This window comes from Gracilinanus agilis, chromosome 5 (genome assembly GCF_016433145.1).
Source record: "Gracilinanus agilis isolate LMUSP501 chromosome 5, AgileGrace, whole genome shotgun sequence".
Lineage (NCBI taxonomy): Eukaryota > Metazoa > Chordata > Mammalia > Didelphimorphia > Didelphidae > Gracilinanus > Gracilinanus agilis.
The window spans coordinates 308,416,211-308,439,960 of NC_058134.1; the positions used below are offsets into that span (position 1 = coordinate 308,416,211).

General features: G+C 52.8%; 1 protein-coding gene across 2 annotated transcripts; it reads left to right on the forward strand.

Moving 5' to 3' along the window:
- Window positions 1-1,621: 1,621 nt before the first annotated feature.
- On the forward strand, window positions 1,622-22,329 carry TTLL1 (tubulin tyrosine ligase like 1). Of its 2 annotated transcripts, none has more exons than XM_044677457.1 (12): window positions 1,622-1,645; window positions 4,039-4,105; window positions 5,092-5,173; window positions 7,086-7,202; window positions 8,625-8,833; window positions 9,633-9,813; window positions 10,856-10,990; window positions 11,166-11,274; window positions 15,558-15,701; window positions 19,675-19,761; window positions 20,725-20,888; window positions 21,875-21,953. In XM_044677457.1, the coding sequence occupies exons 4-12, from the start codon at window positions 7,087-7,089 to the stop codon at window positions 21,906-21,908; spliced, it is 1,179 nt and encodes a 392-aa protein (XP_044533392.1). In that variant the 5' UTR covers window positions 1,622-1,645; window positions 4,039-4,105; window positions 5,092-5,173; window position 7,086; the 3' UTR covers window positions 21,909-21,953. The 2 variants fall into 2 exon arrangements, with proteins under 2 accessions (XP_044533392.1, XP_044533391.1); XM_044677456.1 differs by having other exon boundaries at window positions 1,629-1,645; window positions 21,909-22,329.
- Window positions 22,330-23,750: the final 1,421 nt, after the last annotated feature.

Sequence of the window (23,750 nt, forward strand, 5' to 3'; positions counted from 1 at the left end):
CCAAGGTCTGTTGTCCCCAAATTAAAGAGAAGGCGGTGGCCCCAGATCTACTGCTTAGACTTGGAGCTTTTTAAGACTGCTTTCATCTGCATTCCTACTCCCACAGATTTTTCTCTGGAGGTGGACAGTATTCTTTGACCCAAGTCCCTCAGAACTGCCCTGGCCCAGATCATTGTATTGCTGAGAGTGGCCAAGTTTATCACATCTGAATGTATCCGTCTCTGTGTACGATGTTCTCCTGGTTCTGCTCCTTTCACTCTGCATCAGTTCATGGAGGCCTTTCCAGCTTTTATAGAAATCCTCCAGTTCATCATTCCATCACCATCATATACCCCAGTTTGTTCAGCCATTCCCCAGTCAGGGACACCCCCTCAGGTTCCTTTTTTTTTTCGGTCACCACAAAAAGCCCAGCTGTAAATACGTTTGTACAAAGCGCTCCTTTCCCATTTTAGAAACCTCTTTGGATTCAGAGCTAGTATTGCTGGATCAAAAGGCCTGCACTTCAAGGGGCCTTTCTCCACTCCCCCAGTGTCACTTTCTATTCGCTGTTGCCTTGGGTTGGATAGCCTCGCAAAGCACATTACCTTATATGAGACATTCGGCTGGGCTTTGTTCAGCACTTAAGGACGCAGGGAAGCGGGGACAGGCTAGATGCTCTGGGAGTCCAAAGAGGCCTGGGCTCCAACCCTTAGTAGTTATGTGCCTAAGCAAAGCCATTTTCCTTCTCAGAGCTTTAGTCTGTTCACCTCTAAAATGGGGGCAGCTCCTTTCACTTCTGACCTCACAATGGGCGAGAGAAAAGCACTTTGTCAACTTTAGTGCCACCACTGGGTCACTGCTTTCCGGCCTCCTTCTTTCCCTCCCTTTTCTGAACTTCAGTAGGTAAAGGCGAGGCCTCTCAGTGCTCGCGGGCAGCCCCACGGCGTTCCCAGAGGCGTCTGGCGGCCTCCGCGATGGCCTTCCTCTACGAAGGGGCCCCAGCCCCTCGGGGTCTCGTGCGATCCCTGCCCTGCACGCTCATTCTCGTCCCAGGGGACGCCAGTAACAGTGATGGCTGTCTCCCTTGCGGGAAGGCGCGGGCCTTGAGGGCAGGGCCGACCGCCCTCTGTCACCCCGAGGCTCAGCGCGCGGAGCCCCGAGGCACCGGGCCCGGAAAACCCAGAGAGCCCGCGTGCCTGGGGAAGGGCAGAGGCTGGCGGGAGACCAGGGGTCCGAACCCCAAGGTAGAGCCCACGACCTGACCAGGGAGGGGGAGCCCCCGCACTGGGACAGCCTTCTGGGGCTGCTCAGGGCCAGCAGGGGGCGGGAGAAGAGAACCCGCCACAGAGAACATCTAACCGGAACCTAATGTTTCCCAAGCAGACGGTCAAGGCCTGCACCCCGGGGAAACCGAGCACCTGTGTCCTGGGAGCCTCGAGGGGCGGGGCCAGAGAGGTCCCCGGAAGTAGTCCCGGACGGACAGGAAGTTGCCTGTGCCGCGCCTCCCGTTTCCATGGCACCCGACCCGGAAGTAGTCGGTGGGGCGGGGTTCGGTGGCTGGATTTTCAGGTCCAGGCTGCAGCTGCCGGATGGTGGGGAACCGGAGCCGTAGGCGACAGCTGAGCCCCGAGGTGACAGACACAGCACACATCGAACCGAGAGGCAGGTGAGGGCGGCCTCGACCCTCACCGACCCTCCTGGCCTTCCCCTTCCCCACCAACCCACTACTTCTCTTCTCCGCATCTGCCCCTCCCTTCACTTCTCTCCCATCACCTGTCCTCCACCTATCCCCTCCCCCTACTTATTCCTGCCCCTCCCATCACCACCCCATCTCTCCTGCCCCACCCTCCAGTCTTATTCTTGGGGGCCCGGAGGTGTGGGCCTTGAATGCCGGACTAAGGGTATGTTTTATCCTCTAAAGGATCCGGAGATGGTGGTGACTGTTCGTTCCATAATAAAAGTCTTTCTTGGGAGTCAATCCCCACTCCAGATGGGGGAGGGGCCTCTCCCAGTGGGATCCCCACTCCATCCTCTCCTCTCTTCTCACCCGAGGCCCCTGCTCCCATTGGGGATCCCATTGCAGGGGCAGGGGCACCCCTGGGGAGCGCCCCCAGAGGCTTTACCTCCTTGGGATTGTTACCTGGCCGGAAGGCAAGGGCTGTGATTGACCCCATTTTACCGAAGAGGAACCTGAGGCGGAGGCCAATGACAAAACCTGCCCAGAATCATTCTGCACTAGTCAGGATCTGATCTTGGATTAGAACTCGAGTCCTCCTGACTCCAGACCCTCTCCACGGGGTCTCCTGGGGTCGGGGTAGGGGAGCAAGGGCCACCCACCAGCCAGGATCAGAGACCCCCCAAAAGGGGGAGGCTTTGAGCAATATTTGTTTCCATTTCTATCCTCCTCTCTTCCCTCCCCACTTCTCCGGCTGCCCTCCTGGGCAGGAATGACCATGACTGTCATCTTCCATCTTGGGGCTTTCCCTCAGTGCCCTGCCCCGGTTTCTCTTGCTGCTGCCTCACCTATGCAGGGCTGTCTGCATGCTGTCTCCCATTAGGTGGGGGCACCTTCTGCTTTTCTGTGTGCCCCCCTCCCCCCCAATCTGGGGTCTGGCACATAGCTCGGGATCAATAAATGCCTGGTGGCTGTCCTCTGAAATATTTCCTCCCTGCGTGGGAGTGATGGCACTCAGGTTATTAGACCGGCTTTTAGAAAGGTCTGTATTATCATGGCTGCTGGGCCATGCCTTGACTCACTGGGAAATTGGATTTCAATGAGGCAGAATTGCAGGTGAGCCTCCCTGTCTCTGCCAGTGACTGGGGACAGCATGGCATGCAGTGAGTGACCTGTCTGACCAACCAGGTTTCAGAGGGCACCTCCTTCAGCTGCCTTCATAGCTGTTGGGACAAAATGCTCTCTTCTGCCCCTTCCACGGGGGCAATCTTCACAGCCTCTTGGGGAGGACACCCTGTAATTCCCCCACAGGTTTGAGGCCTCAACATGCATCAGCAGGGTGTGGCAATGTGTATGCTACAGCTTCTTGGCGCCAAGCAGCCCTGAGAAGGATTCAGTGAGCCCTCACCCCAGAGGGGCTAGCCCTTCTAGAACACTCCACCATCATCATCATCATCATCATCATAGCCACTAAGCTTTTACTAGTTACCCACGACCAATTATTCTAGTGTAACAATCCTTGCTGCATGCTAGCATCTTCAAGCAGCTGGCCATTGGGTATTATTTATTGCTGGCTCCAAAGAAGTCTAGCCTGGTCAGACCTCAGGAGAGAGCGGGATCTGCTCCAGCCCTCAGACATACAGAATGACGCCATCATTCTTAGCCTACACCATTTACATTTGTCCTCCAAGACTTGATCGTTTTGCTTCCCCTGAGGTGCCCCAGTGTACCACAGAGACCATTGGACTTGCAGTTGGGAAAAGATGCTTCCTCCCCAGCTGGCTCCATGACTTTGGGCAAGCCGCAACTCCTCGAGGCTGCCAATGAGATAACACATAGGAAGCCCTTGGCAGACCTCAAAGTCCTTGAGGAATGCTAGTGATGAGGATGAGGCCAGGGAGGGAGGCTGCTGGGACTCACTCATGAGTCCCTACTAGCTGGCAGGAGAATCGGAGGTCAATCCTGTCCCATGATGCCTTTCCCAGGGGTTCTATCACTGACTGCTATCTGACCTTGGGACAAGTATTTCTTCTCTTTTCCTGTGCCTCAGTTTCCCCCTTGGCAATGACAAATTTTGCTTAATTTATTTTTTGGTGAGGGGTGTTTTGGTGTATGATCTCATTAGTGAGTGCTCCCTAGAGCAGGCTTTGGTCAATGCAGATTGGCAACTGTCCAGGCACAGTTATTATATATATATTACTATATAAGCCTAGATATTGAGGGACTGCCCTGGGTTGCAAATCAGTCCTTATGCCTCAGAGGCTCAGGCCTCCAGTTTGCCCTGCTCTGGTTGCCTGTTGAGTTTTAGAGATTAAGTTCTTTGTATTTAAATGAATTCTGCCACCCTAGCACAATTTTTGTCTCTTTTTGCTTTCTGCTTTTAGGTGAGGGCTGGAGGAGAGAAAACAACCTGCTTACAACCAGCTCTTTATTCAAGAAGCAATTTAAATGGTATGTTTGGCCTTCCTTAGAGAGTCTGCTCTGGCACCAGAGCAGCAGACCTGTCCAGGGAGAACTGATGTGTCCCAAGTGACCAAGGAATCTTCACTAGGGGCTGGGGGAGATTAAAAACTATGTAAGCCACTGCGCTTGCCCTCAGGGAGCTTACAGTCCAGGCCAGGAGAGGGCGGGCACACACTTTCCACAGGCTGAGAAAAGCACAAGGCCACATGGGACTAACTGCCATATGAATGATACAAAGAGGAATTACTGTAGGGGAGGAGTACTTTGGACTGGAGGGAACTGGGAACTTTTTGTATGGGAAGAAGGCTCTGAGCTGCCCTTGAAGGATAACAAGATTTGGAGCTGATGGAGAGAACCATCAGGGTGAGTGGGGCCAGGAAGAGAGGCCCACCGGCTAGCGAGCCAAAGTAGCTGAAGGCTCACCTGGGCCGGGTTGGCATGGGACAGAGCTAAGCCTCCAGCCCTTGGTTCTCTCTGAGACCTTTGCAGGGGCAGTTAAAGTGAGGCTTGAGAACAGGCTATCGTACTGTTGCTGAGGGAGACATGGGTGATCTGGAGGAGGCTACAGGGGTCAGTGTGGGGAGAGGTTGGGAGCCTGATTTCAAGGAGTCAGCAATGGGATAGAAAGCAAGTGGTAAAGAGAGCTGTTCACAAAGCTTGTTAGTGCCCAGAAGAGGAGGGATGGGCCAGAACTGCCTTGAAGGAAGGCAGCATCTAGGGAGGGGAGATCAGAGCTTGTTTGGAGGCAAAATGAGAAGGGAGGGAGGGTGGGAAGGAAAGGAGGAAGGGAGAGAGCGAGAGAGAGAGAGAGAGAGAGAGAGAGCGCAAGCATGCATGCATGTTCAGCAGACATGACTAATGCCATTTTCAGAAAGACTGTCAGGCAGAATTGCTCCTCCATCGTGAGGCTTTTGCTTAGTTGAGGCATTTGTGTCTTTAGAGAGAAAGCCATTGAATCTTAGTTCCTTTTGTAGGTGTCTGTATGTGGGGGTGAAGCCTTCCTTGGGGTGCCTGAGAAGCCCGTGGATATACCTGTCGGCTGTTCTTTCACTCATGGTACGTGGGCACATCTCTGTCAGCCTCCTTAGTGATGGCTTGTCAGCATGGGATAGAGCAGACAGCAGTGGAGGGGGGCTTACAGGCTTCTCCACTTCTGTTCTCCATTTCTGTGTCTCGTCACATCTGAGCCCATTTCCTCATCCCAGAAATGGGGAGTCCTACATAGTCCTGACCTTCTGGGGTTTTCAGAATTTCCCCAGGCCTCAGGACCAGTCTGAGATCTCCTCTCAGTCCAGTTTTAATCTCTAGAAATAAGGTTCATTCTCTGCATAGGCCTCAGTTTCCTCCCCTCTATATAAGCACGGAGGGTTAAATTCCTACTAGTGGGAAGTCAAAGAGAGAGGAGCCAGCATGCACCAAAGTGTTCCCAGCAGCCCCTTTGGAGTAGCCGACAACCAGAAACAAGAGGAATATAATTGAAAAAAGGGGTCCTTTTGCTGTGAATCGAGAACTGACAACTAGGAGGGTCCCCAAGAAACCTGAGGAGACCTGGATGTTCTCTGAGCAGAACCCAGAGATGGTGGCCATGGAATAACCATAAACTGAGAGGAAATCGGGCTGAGGAGCCAGCCAAGACCTCAGACTGCAGCACACAGTAGGACGGGCTTCCTTCCTTCAGACCCTGGGAGAGGACGAGAAGCAGAGAGTACACAAATCTGCACTAGCATATCGACCCACAGGTTATTTAGGATGGCAGCAGGTTTCATCTCCTTTGGACTGTTGGGTATGATAAAGGCTATAGAAAGAAATCCCTGACAATTTGAAGTCATAGGTTTAGATTTTAAGGGCTGAGCCAGAGCTCCAGAATGCTTGTTTAAAGAAGCCTGCCTTCTAGCCTTGCCCCCTGCCTTTGCCTTTTGCCTCGAGTGTAGTTTTAAATTTCTGTTTATAGTTTTTAAAAACAACAGCAGCAACGCCACTCCCAACACTGTTTCCCTTGATGGGCCTTGGCTTTGGCTTCTCCTCGGAATTATTTTTATCTGAATAACTGATTGGCCTTGCCCTGCTGGCCAGGTATTTGCTCTCCCTGTGTGTGCACCAGTTTACACTCGAGACCCTGATCCCCCAAGTGGACACTAGGCGGCGGCAGAATCCGAGCAAGCGAGCAAGCTTTGTCCCAGAGTTTTCAGCCCTTTGGACTGACAAATGACTCGGAGCAGACTCACCAAATGGTGGAGCTGCAAGGAGTTCTCGGATTTCACTGCCTGGTTTTACATATGAGGAAAGAGAGGCGCCAGGTCAGTCAGTCAGTAGACATTTATGAAGCACCTTCTGGGTGCCAGGCACTGTGCTAAGAGCTGGGTAGAGCTCCTGCCCTCAGGGAGCTCCCAGTCTAGCGGGGAAGACAACATGCCAACAGCTCTGTACAAAGGAGCTCCAGACAGGGAAGGCATTAGAACTGAGGGCGGTCCTTCTAGTAGAAGAAGGGATTTTGGTTGGGACACTAGAAGGGAGCCACAGAAGCCAGAGGATGGAGATGAGGAGGGAAGGAATTCCAGGCTTGGGGGCGGTTAGTGGAGATGGCCAGAATGGGGAGACGAGGGATCTTGGGTGAGGAATGGCCAGGAGCCCGGGGCCCCTGAGTCTCAGAGCACTTGGAGAAGTGCAAAGAGTGGGCCTGGAACATCATGAGAGGGTTTGGTGTCTGATCTGGGGGGTGGGGGGGGGGGCCACTGGAGTTAATTGAATTGGGGGGAGGAGCGGCGTGGCCAGAAGCACTTTTTTTAGAAAGACCGACTTGACAGTAGGGGATGGGCTGCAGGTCTTCTAATGTCAGGTTCGGCAGCCTCTCTCTGCCTCCCCTGCTGCCACCCACACAGTGGGCTTCCTCGAGGCAGCTGGCCACCTCCAGTCTCTTTAGGGTTTCTGCTAGGCTAGCCCCAGTGTTCTACACTCACTCTCTCTGTAGGATGATGGCAGGCAAAGTGAAATGGGTGACAGACATCGAGAAGTCGGTGCTCATCAATAACTTTGAGAAGCGAGGATGGGTCCAAGTGACAGAGAATGAAGACTGGAATTTTTATTGGTGAGTAGCTGACTTCTTCCCTCTTGCACCTGGTGCTTCTACTCTCCCTGGGGATTCTGGGGCAGGAATACCAATTGCAAGGTGAGTTCATGCCCTGCCCTTCACACATGGGTGACCTCTCTAGACCTTGGTGAGCCCACCTATAAAATGGGTTTTTTATAAAATGAGCTGCCTCAGGAAGCCACTCAGATAAAGCTCTTTGGAAATGGTGGTGTGCTCCCTAGCCCTGCCCTCCCTGCAGCCAGGTCCCACATCTGCAGGGAAATGGGTCAAAAAGCCAGAAAGCACCGTTTGGACCTCACAGCCTATTTTTCTTCCCGAGCATTTCAGGCACTTAAAAATCATGTTGATTTCCACAAACGTAACTCGCTCTGATCGAGATAAAGCAAATCGCTGGCTCTCAGCCTAGTCTGACCAGTGGCCACCCTTTGAATGCTGGGATCAGTGGACTCACGGTTTGGTGTGTGCCAGCTGTGCTGAGGAGGGCATTCAGAGACGGGGGTGGGTGGGCTGCTAGAGAGCACTGGCAAGGGGGGCTCTGTGCCAGTCACAACTTCCACACCTGCCTTTCACCACCAGTCTGCTGGGAATGGGGAGGCCCTGGAGGCACCCAGGGCAGACCCTCTCCCTTGTTTTATAGTGAGGAGACTGAGGCCCGCAGAGGGGCTGTGACTTCTCCATGGCTAGTCCACGAATCTGGTCTTCTAACTGACCCAGTCTCCTCTCACTGCCCTGTCCCCCCCGGGCCTGTGTCCCTGAGCTTGGGCTGACTGCTGGCATTTCCCTTTCATGGGTGCTCTGGGTGTGTGGCCAGCAGATGGATGAGGTGACTTTGTCCATCTTCCCCATCACTTGTACTTTGGGCCCTCACACTCTGGAATCCCCAAGAGAAATCACCCAGGGTCATTTGGTCAGGGTTGGCCAGAAATGGGGCTTGTACCCAGGCCTTTCTGGCTCCTGGGTCAGCTCTCTGTTCACCGTGGCCCATTGCCTTCGAGGGAGGGGAGGAGGTATGAGCAGTCCAGGGCCTCCAGAAGGGCTTCTTTTAGGAGCTAGCATAGGAGCTGAGCTTTAGAGAGGACTCTGAGAGGCAGAGAGGAGGAGGGAGGCCATCCCCGGCTGGGGAGACAGCCCAAGCAAAGACACGAAGGCAGGAGATGATGAGCTGGAAGGCACTTCAGAGGCTATCCAGTTCATCCCTCATTTTTAGAGGAGGAAGCAGGCCCAGACAGGTCAGTAGAGGCTCAGCTCAGGTCAAGGGTCAGCAGATCCAGAATTAGAGGCCAAGCCCTCTGTTGCCAGCTCCTTGCTCTTCCCGGGGACCTCCCTGACCACAAGCAGGGAGGGCCTTCCCACTCCCCCACAGCGGCGAGACCAGACAGACCAGACACTTGGCGACCTGGGCCTGTGCTCCCGTTTCAGGATGAGCGTGCAAACTATCCGGAACGTGTTCAGTCTCGAGGCTGGCTACCGCCTCTCGGATGATCAGATAGTCAACCATTTCCCCAACCATTATGAGCTGACCAGGAAGGACCTAATGGTGAAGAACATTAAGAGATACAGGAAGGAGCTGGAGAAAGAAGGGAGCCCCTTGGCAGAGAAGGACGAGAATGGGAAATACATCTACTTGGGTTTGTACCTGTCGGCCACCCACCCCGGCCCCCAGACCCCCATAGACTCTCAGTGTCACCCCACAGGTGAGGCCTGACACATCCTCCCGAGGCCAGAGATATAGCCCTAGAGATGGACAACAGTCCTATGGCCCTCACCTAGCAAAGGCCAGAGAGGAGCACCCCCACTGAGGCTCTGGGATGGTAAAGGCTGGGAGGGGCCTTAGAACAGGGGGTGTCAGGGCTGGGAGGAACCAGAGGGATTGAGGAGGAAGCTGAGTCATATAGAGAGGAACTAAGTTGACCAAAGTCATAGGATGAGTTAGTGGCAGAGCCAGGCTCAGTATTCCTGCCTCATTTTATCCCTTTCTCCTGCCTGCCTCTCTCTTGAGCCCCTGCCCCCATTTCCCCCCCAGCCCTCCCCTGCCCTTGTCTTCTCCTGTCCTCCCTGTTTCTCAGACCCCTCACCATCGTCCCCTCCCCTCTTGTTCCTAAGGATTGGATTCTCTCTTTGATAAAGCAACTCCTTCTGCTTCTCCGGTCTCTGTCCCCCAGTTTCTCTGGAACTGCTGCCCCCCAAGACTGGGGTCAGGAGCTCCCTGACTGAGGAGCTGCCCCTCATATCCCCGCAGTCACACACAGACAGTGGGGCCTGTGGTGAAGGAAATGTGAGGCCGTAGCAGAGTGAACTGCTGAGCTCTCTTAGGGCAGAGTCTTAGAGGCTTGAGACCAATGAGCCAGGGACGGCGAACAGGCTGTTCTTGGGGGGCATCAGCTCTGGGTTCTGCCCTAACTTTTGCCCTCTGGTGTGGTCCCGCAGACTTCGTGCCGGTCACCTTCATGCTTCCTGCTGACTACAACCTGTTTGTGGAGGAATTCCGGAAAAGCCCCTCGAGCACCTGGATTATGAAGCCTTGTGGGAAGGCCCAGGGGAAGGGGATATTTCTTATCAATAAACTCTCCCAGATTAAAAAGTGGTCTCGGGACAGCAAGACATCATCGTAAGTGGAGAGGAACGCCCGCCCCTTATGCTTCCTTTGTGGCCACTCCACGGGGCAAGTGGGCAGTCCCTCGCTTCCTGTAGGGGAGCCCTACCCCCACTGGGTATTGTGTTGAGGGGAACAGAGACCCAGCCTGCCACGTAGCACCAGGCTACCATTTGTTGTGGTCCCCACTGAGAAAGCAGCCAGACCATGGGGGTCCTCTCTAGGCCTCAGGGCCTGCCTCTCTAAGGTGGTTGTGAGGCCCTGATGTGCCCCTCCTCCCCATCCAAGGTCAGCCCTTATTTACCCTGTTAACTCGGGCTTTGGTGGCTCTTGGCCCTAGAATGCTTTCTGTGCCCGTGGCAGAGGGCAGCACCAGGGCAGTGGAGGCAGGGTATGATTCCTCCTAAGGGAGAGCTCCCTCCATGTCCCACATCAGATTCTGTTAGTCCTAGGGTGGGGTCAGGGCCTCAGAGATGATGTGGCCTGCCCAGGGTCACACAGCCACAAGGGGGCAAGTGGAGGACTTGAATCCAGGCCTTGGCCTTTATCTGAACCTCAGTGCAAGCCCCATTGTTCTCATCATACAGGTGGGGAAACTGAAGCTGAAATGTCTCACTTACAGCAGTCAATTCAATTCATGAAACATTTATTGAGAACCTAACAGGTCCAAACTCTGAGCTAGATTCTGCCTGAGATGCTTCCTGCCTTCAGAGAGTTAACAAATCCAGTAGGGACAAGCTGGAATGGGATCAGGTCCTTGTAAACCCCATCTTCCCCCCACTACATGGGACAACCCATTTGTCCTGGGCACAGGACCATGCGCCTCTCAGTCCGTGTTCTTCATGCTAAGAGACTGGTTGGAGGGCATTTGTGTGCTCCAAGCCAGGGCCTAGCAAAAGTGGCTGCATTGCCCTGGGGACCCTTTGGGTGGCACAGCTAAGGGGCCAGCCTGGTTTGGGGGGAGCCAGGAGCCAGGGCCCAGTCAGGGAAAAGCACGCCAGTGGCTCGCCCCAACTTTGGTGTCCCCCAGATGCTGACCCTCATATACTTGTTCCAGGTTTGTGTCTCAGTCTTCTAAAGAAGCTTATGTGATCTCACTGTACATCAGCAACCCTCTGCTCATTGGCGGGAGGAAGTTTGACCTGCGCTTATATGTGCTCGTGTCCACCTACCGGCCCCTCCGGTGTTACATGTAAGAGGAAATGGTTTTCTTCTCTCTTCCTCCTCGTGTCTCTCAGCGTTGGTCCAAGAGCTTGAGCCGCCCTCCCCGCAGAGCAGCCCAGGGTCTGGCGTTTGAGAGCCTGAGGCGTGCTTTGTTCTGAGGATGGCCCTCTTCAGTCCTGTTCAGTGTCTGCCCCTCTTTGCAGGTACAAACTGGGCTTTTGTCGATTTTGCACCGTGAAGTACACACCGAGCACCAGTGAACTGGACAATATGTTTGTCCACCTCACCAACGTCGCCATCCAGAAGCACGGGGTAAGTGCCCGAGGCCCAGGGCTGCCGTGGGCCATGTGATGGGTGGTGTCTCTTTCTAGGTATTTGAGCAGGCCAGAGGTCAGTGAGGGGGTCTGCCCTCTTGTTACAGGCCTCTCTTCATGCAGCCTTGGGTCTCAGTGGCTCCTTGGGCTGCCACGTCTGACTTGTGATGCAGCCTTCATTAAGCTCACAGGGTCCACTGGGATCTCCAGGTCATCTTCGTGCAAACTCCTTTTTTTGTCATGTTTTCTCCATCCTGCACTGGCGCTGCCAATTCATTTATTCCCAAGCCCCTGAGGGCCGGGTGAGGCAGGCTGGAGTGGGGGCAGTTGGGCCCTCTAACAGATGTGAACCAGAGAGAGCAGTGCCCACAGTCAGAACACCATGACAGCAAGTCACAAACCGCAAAAGGAAATGAAAAATCTCTTTCTCCACGCAATACAATTTTTGAGGTGAGACAACGCTCCCCACAGTGGCACACCTAGTGTGGGATCTCAGAACCGGAAGGGCCTCTGGGATCCTCAGAGTCCATCCCTTGTGGGATGGATGCTCGAATAGTCCCTTTCCTATCCCTGACAAGTGACCCCACAGGCCCCACTGCTTCCAAAGACTTCCACTTTCATTTGGGGATATCCGTTTGGGGATTCTCTTACGTTAAACCCTCTTCCTGAGCCTCCCTTCCAATTGTCTCGGTTCTGTTCTGCGAGTCTAGGTAGAATGGGTCTGCTCCTCGCATGGAGCATCCCCCTCCATGTATTAGAATACAGAACTCTGTCTGGCTCCCCTCCATCTGCCCCCTTCTTCTTCAGATCAAACATCCCGGGGCCACTTCCTTGAGTGCGGACTAGAAAGCTGATTGGGGGCGGGGGGGCAGCTGGGTAGCTCAGTGGATTGAGAGCCAGACCCAGAGACGGGAGGTCTGGGGTTCAAATCCGGCCTCAGACACTTCCCAGCCGTGTGACCCTGGACAAGTCACTTGACCCCCATTGCCTACCCTTACCACTCTTCTGCCTAGGAGCCAATACACAGAAGTTAAGGGTTTAAAAAGAAAGAAAGAAACAAACAAACAAACAAACAAACAAACAAACAAAGCTAGCTGATCAGGGAAGTGTCGGAGTGGCCCGCGATGGCTCGGACATTTAGAGGCTCCTGGCGGTCTCGTCTAGGCCATCTTGCAGAGGAGGATGGGAAGGCCTTGCCCGAGATCACCCAAAGGCATCACCCTTTGGTCCAGGGGAAATAAGAGGCCCCATCAGAGAGCAGAGGCGCAGGAGGTCTCCGAGCTCACTTGACAACATGAGCTTTGCTGAAGCATGTGAATGGCATGTTTTGTTGCTGTTGTTGCTGATTTCGTATATGTGGATATGTACGTGTGTATATGCACATGCATGTATACACACGGATGCATACATATAACACTGCGAAAGGCCTGCTCTAGTCTTTCTTCTTTTAAACCCTCATCTTCTGTCTCAGAATCAATACCGTGTGTTGTTTCCAAGGCAGAAGAGCAGTAAGAGCCAGGCAATGGGGGTTAAGGGACTTGCCCAGGATCACACAGCTGGGAAGGGTCTGAGGCCGGATTTGAGCCCAGGACCTCCCGTCTCCAGGCCTGGCTCTGTCCACTGAGCCACCCAGCTGCCCTCCTCCTTTAGTCTATATTCTGCCTCTTTAAGAGGTCCTTTGGAGCCCTCCACATTCCTTCTGCCATTTCAGCACTGTGGTCAAGGCCAGAAGTGCTTCCGTCTCTGCCCACGCTGCTCAGTACACCTCAGTGTGGATTTCCATCTTCTCTTTGGGGTCGGGTCTCCGTTGATCAGATCCCAGCCACTGTATGATTTCAGGGCCACAGTGTGTGCCAGGTGCCCACGCTCGCTTCTGAGGCAGTTCCTGACTGAAGGGCGGCAGGAAAATTTCTGGACTTGTTTATGTTGTCAATTAATCAGCCATTAAAAATGGACATGGGGCAACATCCGTTTCCCTGGGCGGCGGCAGGCAGATTAGCGGTGCCTGAGGGCCAAGGAGGAATGCTCTTCTGGCTTCCACACAGTAGCCATCCCTGAGCCCTCACTGCAAGCCCAAGCATCTCCCACCAAGCCAGTCATTGTCCAGTGTGTGCTGCAGCTCACCTGTAGGGAGGCTCCCCCAAAACCTCCAGAATGGCCGGCCCTGGGGAGCTGCAGACTCCCTCTGAGCCTTTCTGCTCTCCACACCCCGCAGGGCGAGGGCTCCTGTTGGCCATCGGCCAGCTCTGGCCCTCACCACACAACAGGCTCATCTCTTCTAGCGCCCCTGGGGGCCACCAGCCCTTTTCACTTTTCTGCTTATGTCATGTTTTCCCCCATGGGCCAAGCCAGAGTTAAGTAGATTTAAAAAAATAGAACAAGTACTTTCCAACCCTCAAGACCTTTCCAGTATAAGACTTCGCTTGTTATCCCCTTTGGAGGGATGGGAAGAGTAATGAATGGACGGGTGGATTGCCCTGGAGGAGGGTGTGCTTGTCATTGCTGAGGGGCTTTGGGAAGCTGGGCCAGTCATCCCCTTCTGAGGTCCTCTCCTCTCTTGGGAATCTTCCATCATTCCTGAGGGCAGGTCATGTTGCACCCAGCTCCCAGTTCCCCTGGTGCCATCTACATTCACTTCCCCTTGGGTGAGGCTGGGGGCGTTGGGGGGCCCTTCCTGTCTAGTGGCAGCGTGCTCAGGAACAAGCTCGTCACTTGTTTTTTGCAGAGGAATGATTTTGAGGCCAGAGAGGGAACTGCCTGGGGTGCCACAGACCCCATTGTTGGGATTCTCAGCTGTGGCTGCTGGGAACCTTCATACAAGTTCTAGGTTTGAGAAGAGCATATGGGGCAGGATTTGTGCTTTCAACAAAGAGGGAGCAGCAGTGGGCCAAGACCTTGTGGAGAATTTGAGGAATGGTCTTGGGGGGACCAATGGCCAGAACCATCCCCTCTTGTTTTCCAAGGCTGAGCCACAATAGGTCATTCACTCAGAAAGAAGAACTAGATTTGAAACACAGACAAAGGAGAAATGCCGATCCCTGACCCCACATCCACTTGGCGCCAGTGGAAGCTGCTGAGGAGCTTGGCCTGCCCTTGTAAGTGCCCTGGCTCCGGCATTAGCAGCTGCTCCTGGAGTGGTACAAGGCTTGGTGGGAGATGCTTGGGCTTGCAGTGAGGGCTCTGGTTTTGAATCCAAAGATCCTAGAAATAGTTGGATTAAAACCAAACACGTTTGGGGGTCTGGGCCCTTGGTCTCTCCGGTTCCCCATAAGGCCTCTGGCTTTTTACATTCTTGCTGACTTGACCAAGGTCGCCCTTCTGCTTGACCTAGACACGAGCTGTGGGAACCGACCCTTCCCAACTCCGTATTTGATGACAAACCATTGAGAGTTCTAGAATCTCAAAAGTGCAGCCCTGCCTGAAACTACCATCCCCAGCTAATGTCCCCCAGATGGTGGGAGTCGTCTAGTCTCTCTTTAAAGAACTTCAGAGGAAGGAGACTGAGCACCGCCCTGGGCAGCACCCTTCATTCGCGCCCATCTAGATGAACCCAAATCTGCCACCTTGTAACTTGAGATCTTGGGCCTTAGAGGAAGCAGGGACTCTGGCTGTCATCGGGTCCAAGCCTCTTCTCGATAGAGGAGGAAGCCGAGACCCAGGAGGTCAGAGGATCAGAGGTTTCAGTCAGTCAGTCAAGGAGCATTTATTTAATGCCTGCTGTGTGCCAGGCACCGTGCCAAGTACCAGACATAAAGAAAGGCCAAAAACCAACTGCCTTTGCCCATAAGGAGCTTGTCATTGGCAGTGGTTATAGAGGTGTAGTGGTGGCCATCGAGCCCAGCTTTGTTGCTCATTGGACATCTGGGGAAATTGAGCCCCAGAGAGCCTCAGGGTCGCACAGAAAGAGAAAGGAGGGGAAGGAGGAGAATGGGCAGGTTCCAGAGAGTTCTGGCCCTGCCACACGAAGAGAAGAATGTTTTACCCAGAGTTAGGTGTGCTCATCAGCACCATCTTTCCATCTTCCTTATTTAAATAAAAATCAACTAGATAAATAGTAATGAATGACCCACTGCAGGCCAAGTTCTGTTCCAGACACACCAACGCCTTGGCTGGGCCGGCCCGCTCAGTAGGTCCCTGTGCAGACGCCTGTAGCTCTAATTCTGGTCTTCCTTGGTATCGCCTCTTGAAAATACATCTTCAGAACTGGGTAGCGGTTGATGCCAGTCGCTTGAGATTGGGTAAACTGAGACGGAAATCCCTTCCTTTCCCTCCCCCTCCCAGGATGATTACAACCACATCCATGGCGGCAAGTGGACAGTGAACAATTTACGGTTATATCTGGAGAGCACGCGTGGAAAGGAGGTCACAGGCAAGCTGTTTGATGAAATCCACTGGATAATTGTGCAGTCGCTGAAAGCCGTGGCCGTGAGTAGTGCCGTGTAGAGGCGCGGAGCCCGGGTCTTAGCAGTTAGAGAACCGAAGGAGGAGAAGCAGGTGGCTGCAAAGGGTGTTTGGCAGGAAGCGCTTGGCCATGTGTCTTCCTAATGCCTCTATTCAAAGCCTGCTCCCCTTCGTGTCTACCAAACACAAAGGCAGACCGGAGAGGCAAGAGCTGACACACGGACATGGCGGACATGCTGAGGGGCTGCCAGGTTTTGATTGCTTTCATCCTGGGGTGGGGGGCAAAGCCCAGCCCCAAAGTCCTTCCCACAGGTGAGAGTCGACGACAGCCTTGGAGCCACCATGTAATACATCCCCCGTCCAACGCCTCAACTTTACAGACAGTGAAACCAAGGCTCGGAGGGCCACTTATTGGCACCATTGGGCCCAAACTTGAGAGTCCTGACTCCCGGCCCTTACTCATTCTATTGTGGGAATTCTCCCCTTCCCCCACTTGCATTTGTACATCCCATTGACCCTAACGGCCATCCCATTGCCGGCCTCAGACTTCTAGGGAGTGACTGATTTTCACCATCAGGAAGAATTTCCCAGCAGAGGAAAGGAGCAGGAAGGGATCTAGGAGTAACCAGGAGCACAGAGCCCAGGACTGGGGATCTCTGGATTCATTCCCAAAGCTCTCTGGAGGTGGGCAAATGAGGGAGCTCTCCAGTGCCTCAGACTCACTCTGAGAGATGCAGAAGAGTTCTGCAGCCTTCTGGTTAAAGTCCAGGAGCCTGGGGAATGGGCTAATGGCTGAAATAAAAGTTGACAAGGCATTTTGACAGTAGAGAAATAGAAGAGATGGTTAGGCAGCTCCCTTGGTTAAAGACAGTGAGGTGACTCGTGGAGAGAACCAGGCCTAGGGTCAGGAAGTCCTGGGTTCATATGTGACCTCAGACACTTCCTAGTTCCTGGGCAAGTCATTCGTTTCCCCCCCACACTCCCCCAGTGGCTAGCCATTACCGCTCTTCTGCCTTGGAATGGTAAAGGCTTAAAAAAAATTGCCCATTGATAACTTTTGTTCTAGCACATTGTTCTGCCCTTCTGGTGACCATCAGCAGAGTCTGTAGCTCAGACTTTCCCTGAGAGCATCAAATAGGACCAGAAAAGGACTCCCCATGGTCCTGGGGGTGGATCTTTGCGTTCCAGGGCAGAGTCCACGTGAGCCCGGGTTTGGGGTCTGGATTCTGTTGCCTTCTGGAGTTAGAGTTCCAGTGGACACGGCTCTCTGGGCCTGTTCTCTTCCCCAGGCATCACTTCGCACAGGTCTTCTGATGCTTCTCAGAAATCTTCCTATGGGTTGTCGGGGCGGCGCCATTGCAGTGTCTACAGCCCGCACCAGCTGCTGGGCAGCCCCTTGTTTCCAGATCGGTCTGGATCCTAACAGACAAACCAGAGTGGACCGCTCCGCTCATTCTCATGCGGGCAGGTCTCTTCTCCACCAAGTAGGGAGCTCTCGGGGCCGCTGGAGCTGCAGAACTGGGTCTCTTCCCTTGCAGAATTCCCAAATGGTTGGACCAGTTTCCAGCTCCACCCTCTGTGAATCAGGTGTCTGTTTTCCTGACTCCTGACCAGCTTTTACCTCTATCTGCAATGCTTATGCGTGGGAAGGGCCGGCTGAGGCTTGTTTTAATTTGAATCCAACTCAAGTGTTCATAATCCTGTGGGGAGACAAGGTTAACCCGAGTATGGTCGGGAGGGGGCTGGCTGTGGCTTCCATCTCAGCTTACTCCCTATGGGTGGCCTTGATCTGGTCACACCCTGTAAAAAGGGGGGTGACTTGGGGCCTCTTGGTCCTGTGAGCCCGAGGTGATGTGGCTCTGCCCAAAGCGAGCAGGGAAGCTCATGAGTAGAAGTGGAAAGAGGAAGGAAGGCTCATCCCCCTGGTCAGGAATGTTTGACGAAGGCTTCGTTCCCGAGGAATGCCAGGATTGAGCCCTGCTTGGACACTCATTCCTGTTTCCATAATACTGAACTTTCCTGACAGCAGTCCTTCAGGGGAGGGAGAAGAAGTGTTGCCTCCATTTTTACAGAGATGGAGAAACTGAGTTTCACAGGAATGAAATGATTCTCCAGGGCCCTCAGCCCATAAGCATTGGAGCCAAACTGGCCTCGGCCATAAGCACGGTGCTCTCTCTACCACATCGGCATTCCTCCAAAGAACATTGATTTCAGGCCTGTAGAGTTAGCAATGGCCTATTTTATGGCGTTTTCTAGGCTTCTTACTAAATAATGATGTAAAAACATTTTTAAGCATTTGAAAATAGAGCCAGGTATAATCAAGCCCATTCCTTGTCTCATGCATCTCTGTGAGAGGCTTTGTGGAACATAAAAAGGGTCGTAGGCAGCCCTCCCCGTAGAGCAGGAGTCGGCAAACGTATGGCTCTCGAGCCAGATCTGGCTCTTTCTGCAGGAGCCATAAAGTCCATTTTTTTTCAGGTGCTGTCATAGGAGCGGCACTGTGAGCACTGGACGGCTCTCACGAAATGACATTTTAAAAAAGGTGGCGTTTATGGCTCTCACGGCCAAAAAGGTTGCCGACCCCTGCCGTAGAGCATTGTCCTAAACCAATGCCATTTTGCCATCGTGTTCATTAGACACACTGCAGCCGAACCCTGTCATGGCATCACCAAATCCCATTTCACAGCATTTAACCAGTCACGGGGACACACACCGGTCTTATCGGGGGCTGGCCGCCTCCCATCTTGCTTAGGGAAAATTGATGGCTTTGTTCCCGTGCAAGTCATGGGGCCTCGAAGCATTGCTTTGCCTGGCGAGCTCTTGTTTTTGAAGCCCTTCCTTTCGGTCTTAGAATCAGAACCGTGTGTTGGTTTAAAGGCTGGACGATGGGGGTCACATAGCTAGGAAGTAGAACCTAGAACCTCCCATCTCCAGGCAGCCCTCTAGCTGCCCCTGAACGTGATGTGTGTTTAGAAAAACAAGAACAGTCGCCCTTGGGTTAGACCAGCAGATGAGAAATGAAGTACATCGTCTTCTCCTTCCATCTGCAGATTAGAAGTCTCGCTCAGCCCGGCCCAGTCCTCGAGAGCACTCGGACCATTTGGGGACAGCCTAGAATCAAGTCAGTCACTTGATTCTAATGCTAAGAGGCTTGACTTTGTAAAGGCTCTTGAGCATCATGATTCTGCCCAAGGCACAGCCCTGAATTCTAGGCCTGAGCAGCCTTTGATCAAGGAGCCTTTCTGGATCTGGTCCATCCTCAAATGAAGGGGGAATGGCAATTGTTAAGGCTGAATTCCATGACTTTCCAGCCCGTTGTCCCCATTAGAGCAGAGCCTGGGCCTGCGAAGCCCCAGAGAGGAGCCCCTGGAACCCCAGGAAGACTTGGATGGAGGAAGGCCTTGTTGTGATTCAGAATTCCTCTGGAGACACTGCAGGCCCTTGTCTCTGGCTTAAAGTTGGGACCTGGAGAAGAAAGGTCACCCGTAGCCCGAGTTTTAAATGTCTCCATCTAGTCACTGTTAGCCCAACAGCCCTCTTGTCTCTCATCTTCAGGGACACAAAGCTTCATAATTAGTGCTTCAATGGAACTTGGCAGCTTTTCAGTAGTAAATGTGTGTGACTGACCATGAGCAGGTTGCTTCTCTCCACAGCCTCAGTTTCTCCATCTGTAAATTAACCCTAATAAGAATTGCTTGGCCTTCTCAATAACTCCTAAAATTGTTGTAGGGAATAATAAAGATAGGCCTGGGTGAGTGCTAAGAGTGTGGTGGTTCATTTGACTAAGATTGGAGTTCCTTCTTCCCTGTTCAAAGGCCCCAGAGATAGTCCACTGTGAACCACAGCCTCCTCTTCTGAGCTCAGTCAGAGTGCTCTGGTCCCATGGTCGCTATGTTGTTCAGGCCTGGCCAGGATGGGTGGGGGGGGCAGGAGGCAAGCACACCGGCTGTGTGCTGAGCTACTTGTGACATCTCTCTCCCTCTCGGCCCCTTTTCAGCCCGTGATGAACAACGACAAGCACTGCTTTGAATGCTACGGCTATGACATCATCATTGACGACAAGCTTAAACCCTGGCTGATCGAGGTGATGACTGCCTGGCCGTGACTCCGGCCTTCCCCCTCCTCCTGACTCCCTGTGAGCCACAGCCTCCACCTCTGTAAAGGGGCAGCTATGGAGAGAGTCTGGCATAACCTGGCACGGGGAGGGGGGACCGAAATGGAAGGGCTGGGAGCTTCCCTGGCTGGGATGGAGAAAAGGGCCAAAGTGAGTTTTTTTTTTAAATGGCAGAAACAGGGGCAGCTTTCTATAAGATGGAAAGAAAGATTTTTAAAAATGCTTTACTTCTGCCCCCAATGAGGCAGGAAGTGGACACGGTATTCCTACCATTTTACAGAAGAAGAAATCGTACAACAATCACTGACATTTGAATAGTATTTCGTGATTCCAAGGCATCTTATAGATTCTTAATAAATTTATTTCCTCCTCTTTAATCTGATCAAGGCAGTATGGGGTAGTGGGGAGAGCACTGGATTTAAGGTCAGAGCACCAGTCTTTGAATTAGGATTCACACTCTGCCCCTTGCCAGCTTTGTGTGACCTTGGCTGAGACAGGGTGTTATCCAACATGGCGGGGGAGATCACTCTCTTCCAGATAAGTAAGCTTTCCAGGTAACTGAAGCTTATTTCTTTGCTAGGCTTGAGCCCCTGTGTAGTCTCCGTGCAAGTGGGCCCTCATCAGTGTTTATGGGCTCCCGCTGGAGCTCTAACCTGTTTGAGATGGAGCCCATTAGCATGTGTTCCCCTTGGCATGACTTTTCTGGACCCCAAGAGATTGGCCCGAGGAACTGGAGGTGAGGGCTGGAGGGCGGCTCCTTTGGGAGCCGTCCTGGAAGGTGACCCTCTGTGAGATGAGACTGCCCAGGGAGTGGTCTGGGAGGCGCCGTGTCTAGCTAGGAAAATGGCCTAGAGTGAAGGCCCTGCTTCCAAAGGACGGCTGCTGTTCCCTGGTGACACCCGTGTGTCTGTGTCCGTTGTGTTGTCTCCTTAGGTTAATGCATCCCCATCTCTCACCTCCAGCACAGCCAATGACCGAATCCTCAAGTACAACCTGATCAACGACACCCTCAACATCGCCGTGCCCAATGGCGAAATCCCAGACTGCAAATGGAACAAGTCCCCACCCAAAGAAGTGCTGGGCAATTACGAAATTTTGTAAGTTGGAAGAGTGGTTGGGGGCGGGGAGCGCCGGAGGGACAAAACTGCCTTAGAGCCAGGAGGCCAGAGGGGGTGGCCGGGGCTCCTGCAGGAAGCCAGTGGCCAGGGCCGGCCAGGGGCCCGCAGACCTCACTGCTCTCCCTTCTCGGGCTGGCCTGGACTAAAAGGAGCTCTTGGCCCTGAGGGACAGAAAGTGGTTCTCCTCCCTTCTCTGGAGGAAGTGCTGGGGCCTTTACACAGTCAGGTCAGCCAGTCTCCAGGTTAAGTGGGAAAGGTGAGGCCCAGAGAGGCTGACCCTTGAGGCTCAGACCTCAAGAATGCTGAGCGATAACGGGGGACAGATGTGTCCTTTTGATGAAGCCCCCCACGTGCAGGTGGGCAGAAGCACATGGCTTTGGTCCTTCTGAAAGGGACTCCCTGGACTCTGCAGGCCTGGCCTCCCCCAGAGAGCCTTTCCTGAGAAGCCTTTTCTTCTCACATTATCATGAATTGATTTCTTTGGGCTTGCATTGCAGCTTCCCCCCAGGATAGTGTCAGCTCCTTGAGGGCAGAAAAGGGAAAGGCAGAAGCCTTTAAATGGCACCCACTTTGCTGAGTGCTTTGCAGATACAGCCCTGGGAGGGAAGCACTGAAGACACAGATGGTCTCCTCTTTGCCTCAGTTTACCCTCAGGGCCCAACCCATAGTTAGTGCTTAATAGATGCTCATTGACCCTCAGAGTTTTGCATTGGGTGGTAAAGGGGCTCCTGCTCCCCACCCTCTGGCAGGCTCCCCACACCTCATAGGCTCCTCCGTGGCTTTGAAAGTTTCTCATCCCAGGCCAGCCTCCCTCTCATGCCCTGGTTACCCCTCAGAAACAAAGACTGGCTGTCTGCACTTGGTGCCACGCTCTGTGAGGGGGAGGGGAGGCCACGGTGGCCTGAGGGCTGCCCCAGCATCTGGCTTCCCCCTCCCGCTGCCACCTCGGCCCTTCCTTCCGCCAGAGACAACGTGGGCCCACGAGCTTCTTGTTCTTAGGTATGATGAAGAATTAGCTCAGAACGACGGGGCAGAACGAGACCTGAGAAATCGTTCCGGGCCGTCCATTGGGCTTAAAGGCAGTCGGACCAGAGACTCGGGAAAGGCTTCCCTGACCACGTGGAAGTAGCCATTTGGCAAAAGCCAGCACACTGTCCAGGCTCGGCAGCCTGGGGCGCCTGGGTTTCTCCCAGAGACTGACCCAGACCTCCCTATTTTTCTCTTGGCTTCCTTCCTTCCTTCCTTCCTTCCTTCCTTTGCTGACAGAAGTATCTGGGAGAAATGCATTCTATTGGAAGGCAGCGGGTGGGATCCTTTTCACTGTGTATTTCCATGGCTGCCGCACATAGTTAGTTCTTCCAACAGAAATCTATTGCCCTTTGCATGTCAGTGAGCCTAATAAATGTCATTGCTTTTTTTTTAAGTTTAACTCGATTTCTTTAAACACGTGGTTTCAAAGTGACGCTAGCCAAGGAAATATATTGGTCTCGGGCTGCTTCCGTTTGGTTTTCCATTTGGGGGACCATTCCTTTGGCAGACAAAGACACAAGGATTGATCTCAGGGAGAGTTCTCTAGAAGTGCCTTAGAGTGCCAGAAGAGACCCCCGAGGATGCCCAGCCCAACCCAGAGTGAGCCAGGAGGCCCTTCCTCTCCCCTGCCCCTTCCCGCCCAGCAGACATCCCCGACAGGCAGTGAGCCAGGCTTTGGTGGGAGGGGGCCCTTCATTCCTTGGATCTCACAGCACTGCGCAACTCGCCCCCACCCCAGGCCAGTCCATTTGGCCATCGAATGACCCCGGGCTCTGCGAGCAAGACGGGCCTCCATCCTGAGCTGGAAACTCTTCCACCAACCAGCAGCGTTAGAAAGTACCTTAACCTAGATCGAACCCACTTGGGTTCGGGATGGTCAAGGGAGATGGAGGTGTCCGAGCCATCCTGGAGGTAAGAAAAGAGGCCTTCCTGCTGGAAATGGGGTCTGGGTTTGGTTCTCTTTGACTTTTCTATGGACGTAAGGTTTTTTTACTGCACTGAGTTTGCCCTGAGAACTCCCTCCTTGTTGAGCTTCCTAATTGTTGTTGTTGTTTTTTGGTTTTTTATAAAAACCCTCACCTTCCATCTTGGAGTCAATACTGTGTATTGGCTCCAAGGCAGAAGAGTGGTAAGGGCGGGCAATGGGGGTCAAGTGACTTGCCCAGGGTCACACAGCTGGGAAGTGTCTGAGGTCTCTAGGCCTGGCTTTCCATCCACTGAGCTACCCAGCTGCTCCCTCTAATTGTTGTTTAAATCTTCCCCACCTCCTCTTTCTTTCTTTCTTCCTTTCTTTCTTTCTTTCTTTCTTTCTTTCTTTCTTTCTTTCTTTCTTTCTTTCTTTCTTTCTTTCTTTCTTTCTTTCTTTCTTTCTTTCTTTCTTTCTTTCTTTCTTTCTTTCTTTCTTTCTTTCTTTCTTTCTTTCTTTCTTTCTTTCTTTCTTTCTTTCTTTCTTTCTTTCTTTCTTTCTTTCTTTCTTTCTTTCTTTCTTTCTTTCTTTCTTTCTTTCTTTCTTTCTTTCTTTCTTTCTTTCTTTCTTTCTTTCTTTCTTTCTTTCTTTCTTTCTTTCTTTCTTTCTTTCTTTCTTTCTTTCTTTCTTTCTTTCTTTCTTTCTTTCTTTCTTTCTTTCTTTCTTTCTTTCTTTCTTTCTTTCTTTCTTTCTTTCTTTCTTTCTTTCTTTCTTTCTTTCTTTCTTTCTTTCTTTCTTTCTTTCTTTCTTTCTTTCTTTCTTTCTTTCTTTCTTTCTTTCTTTCTTTCTTTCTTTCTTTCTTTCTTTCTTTCTTTCTTTCTTTCTTTCTTTCTTTCTTTCTTTCT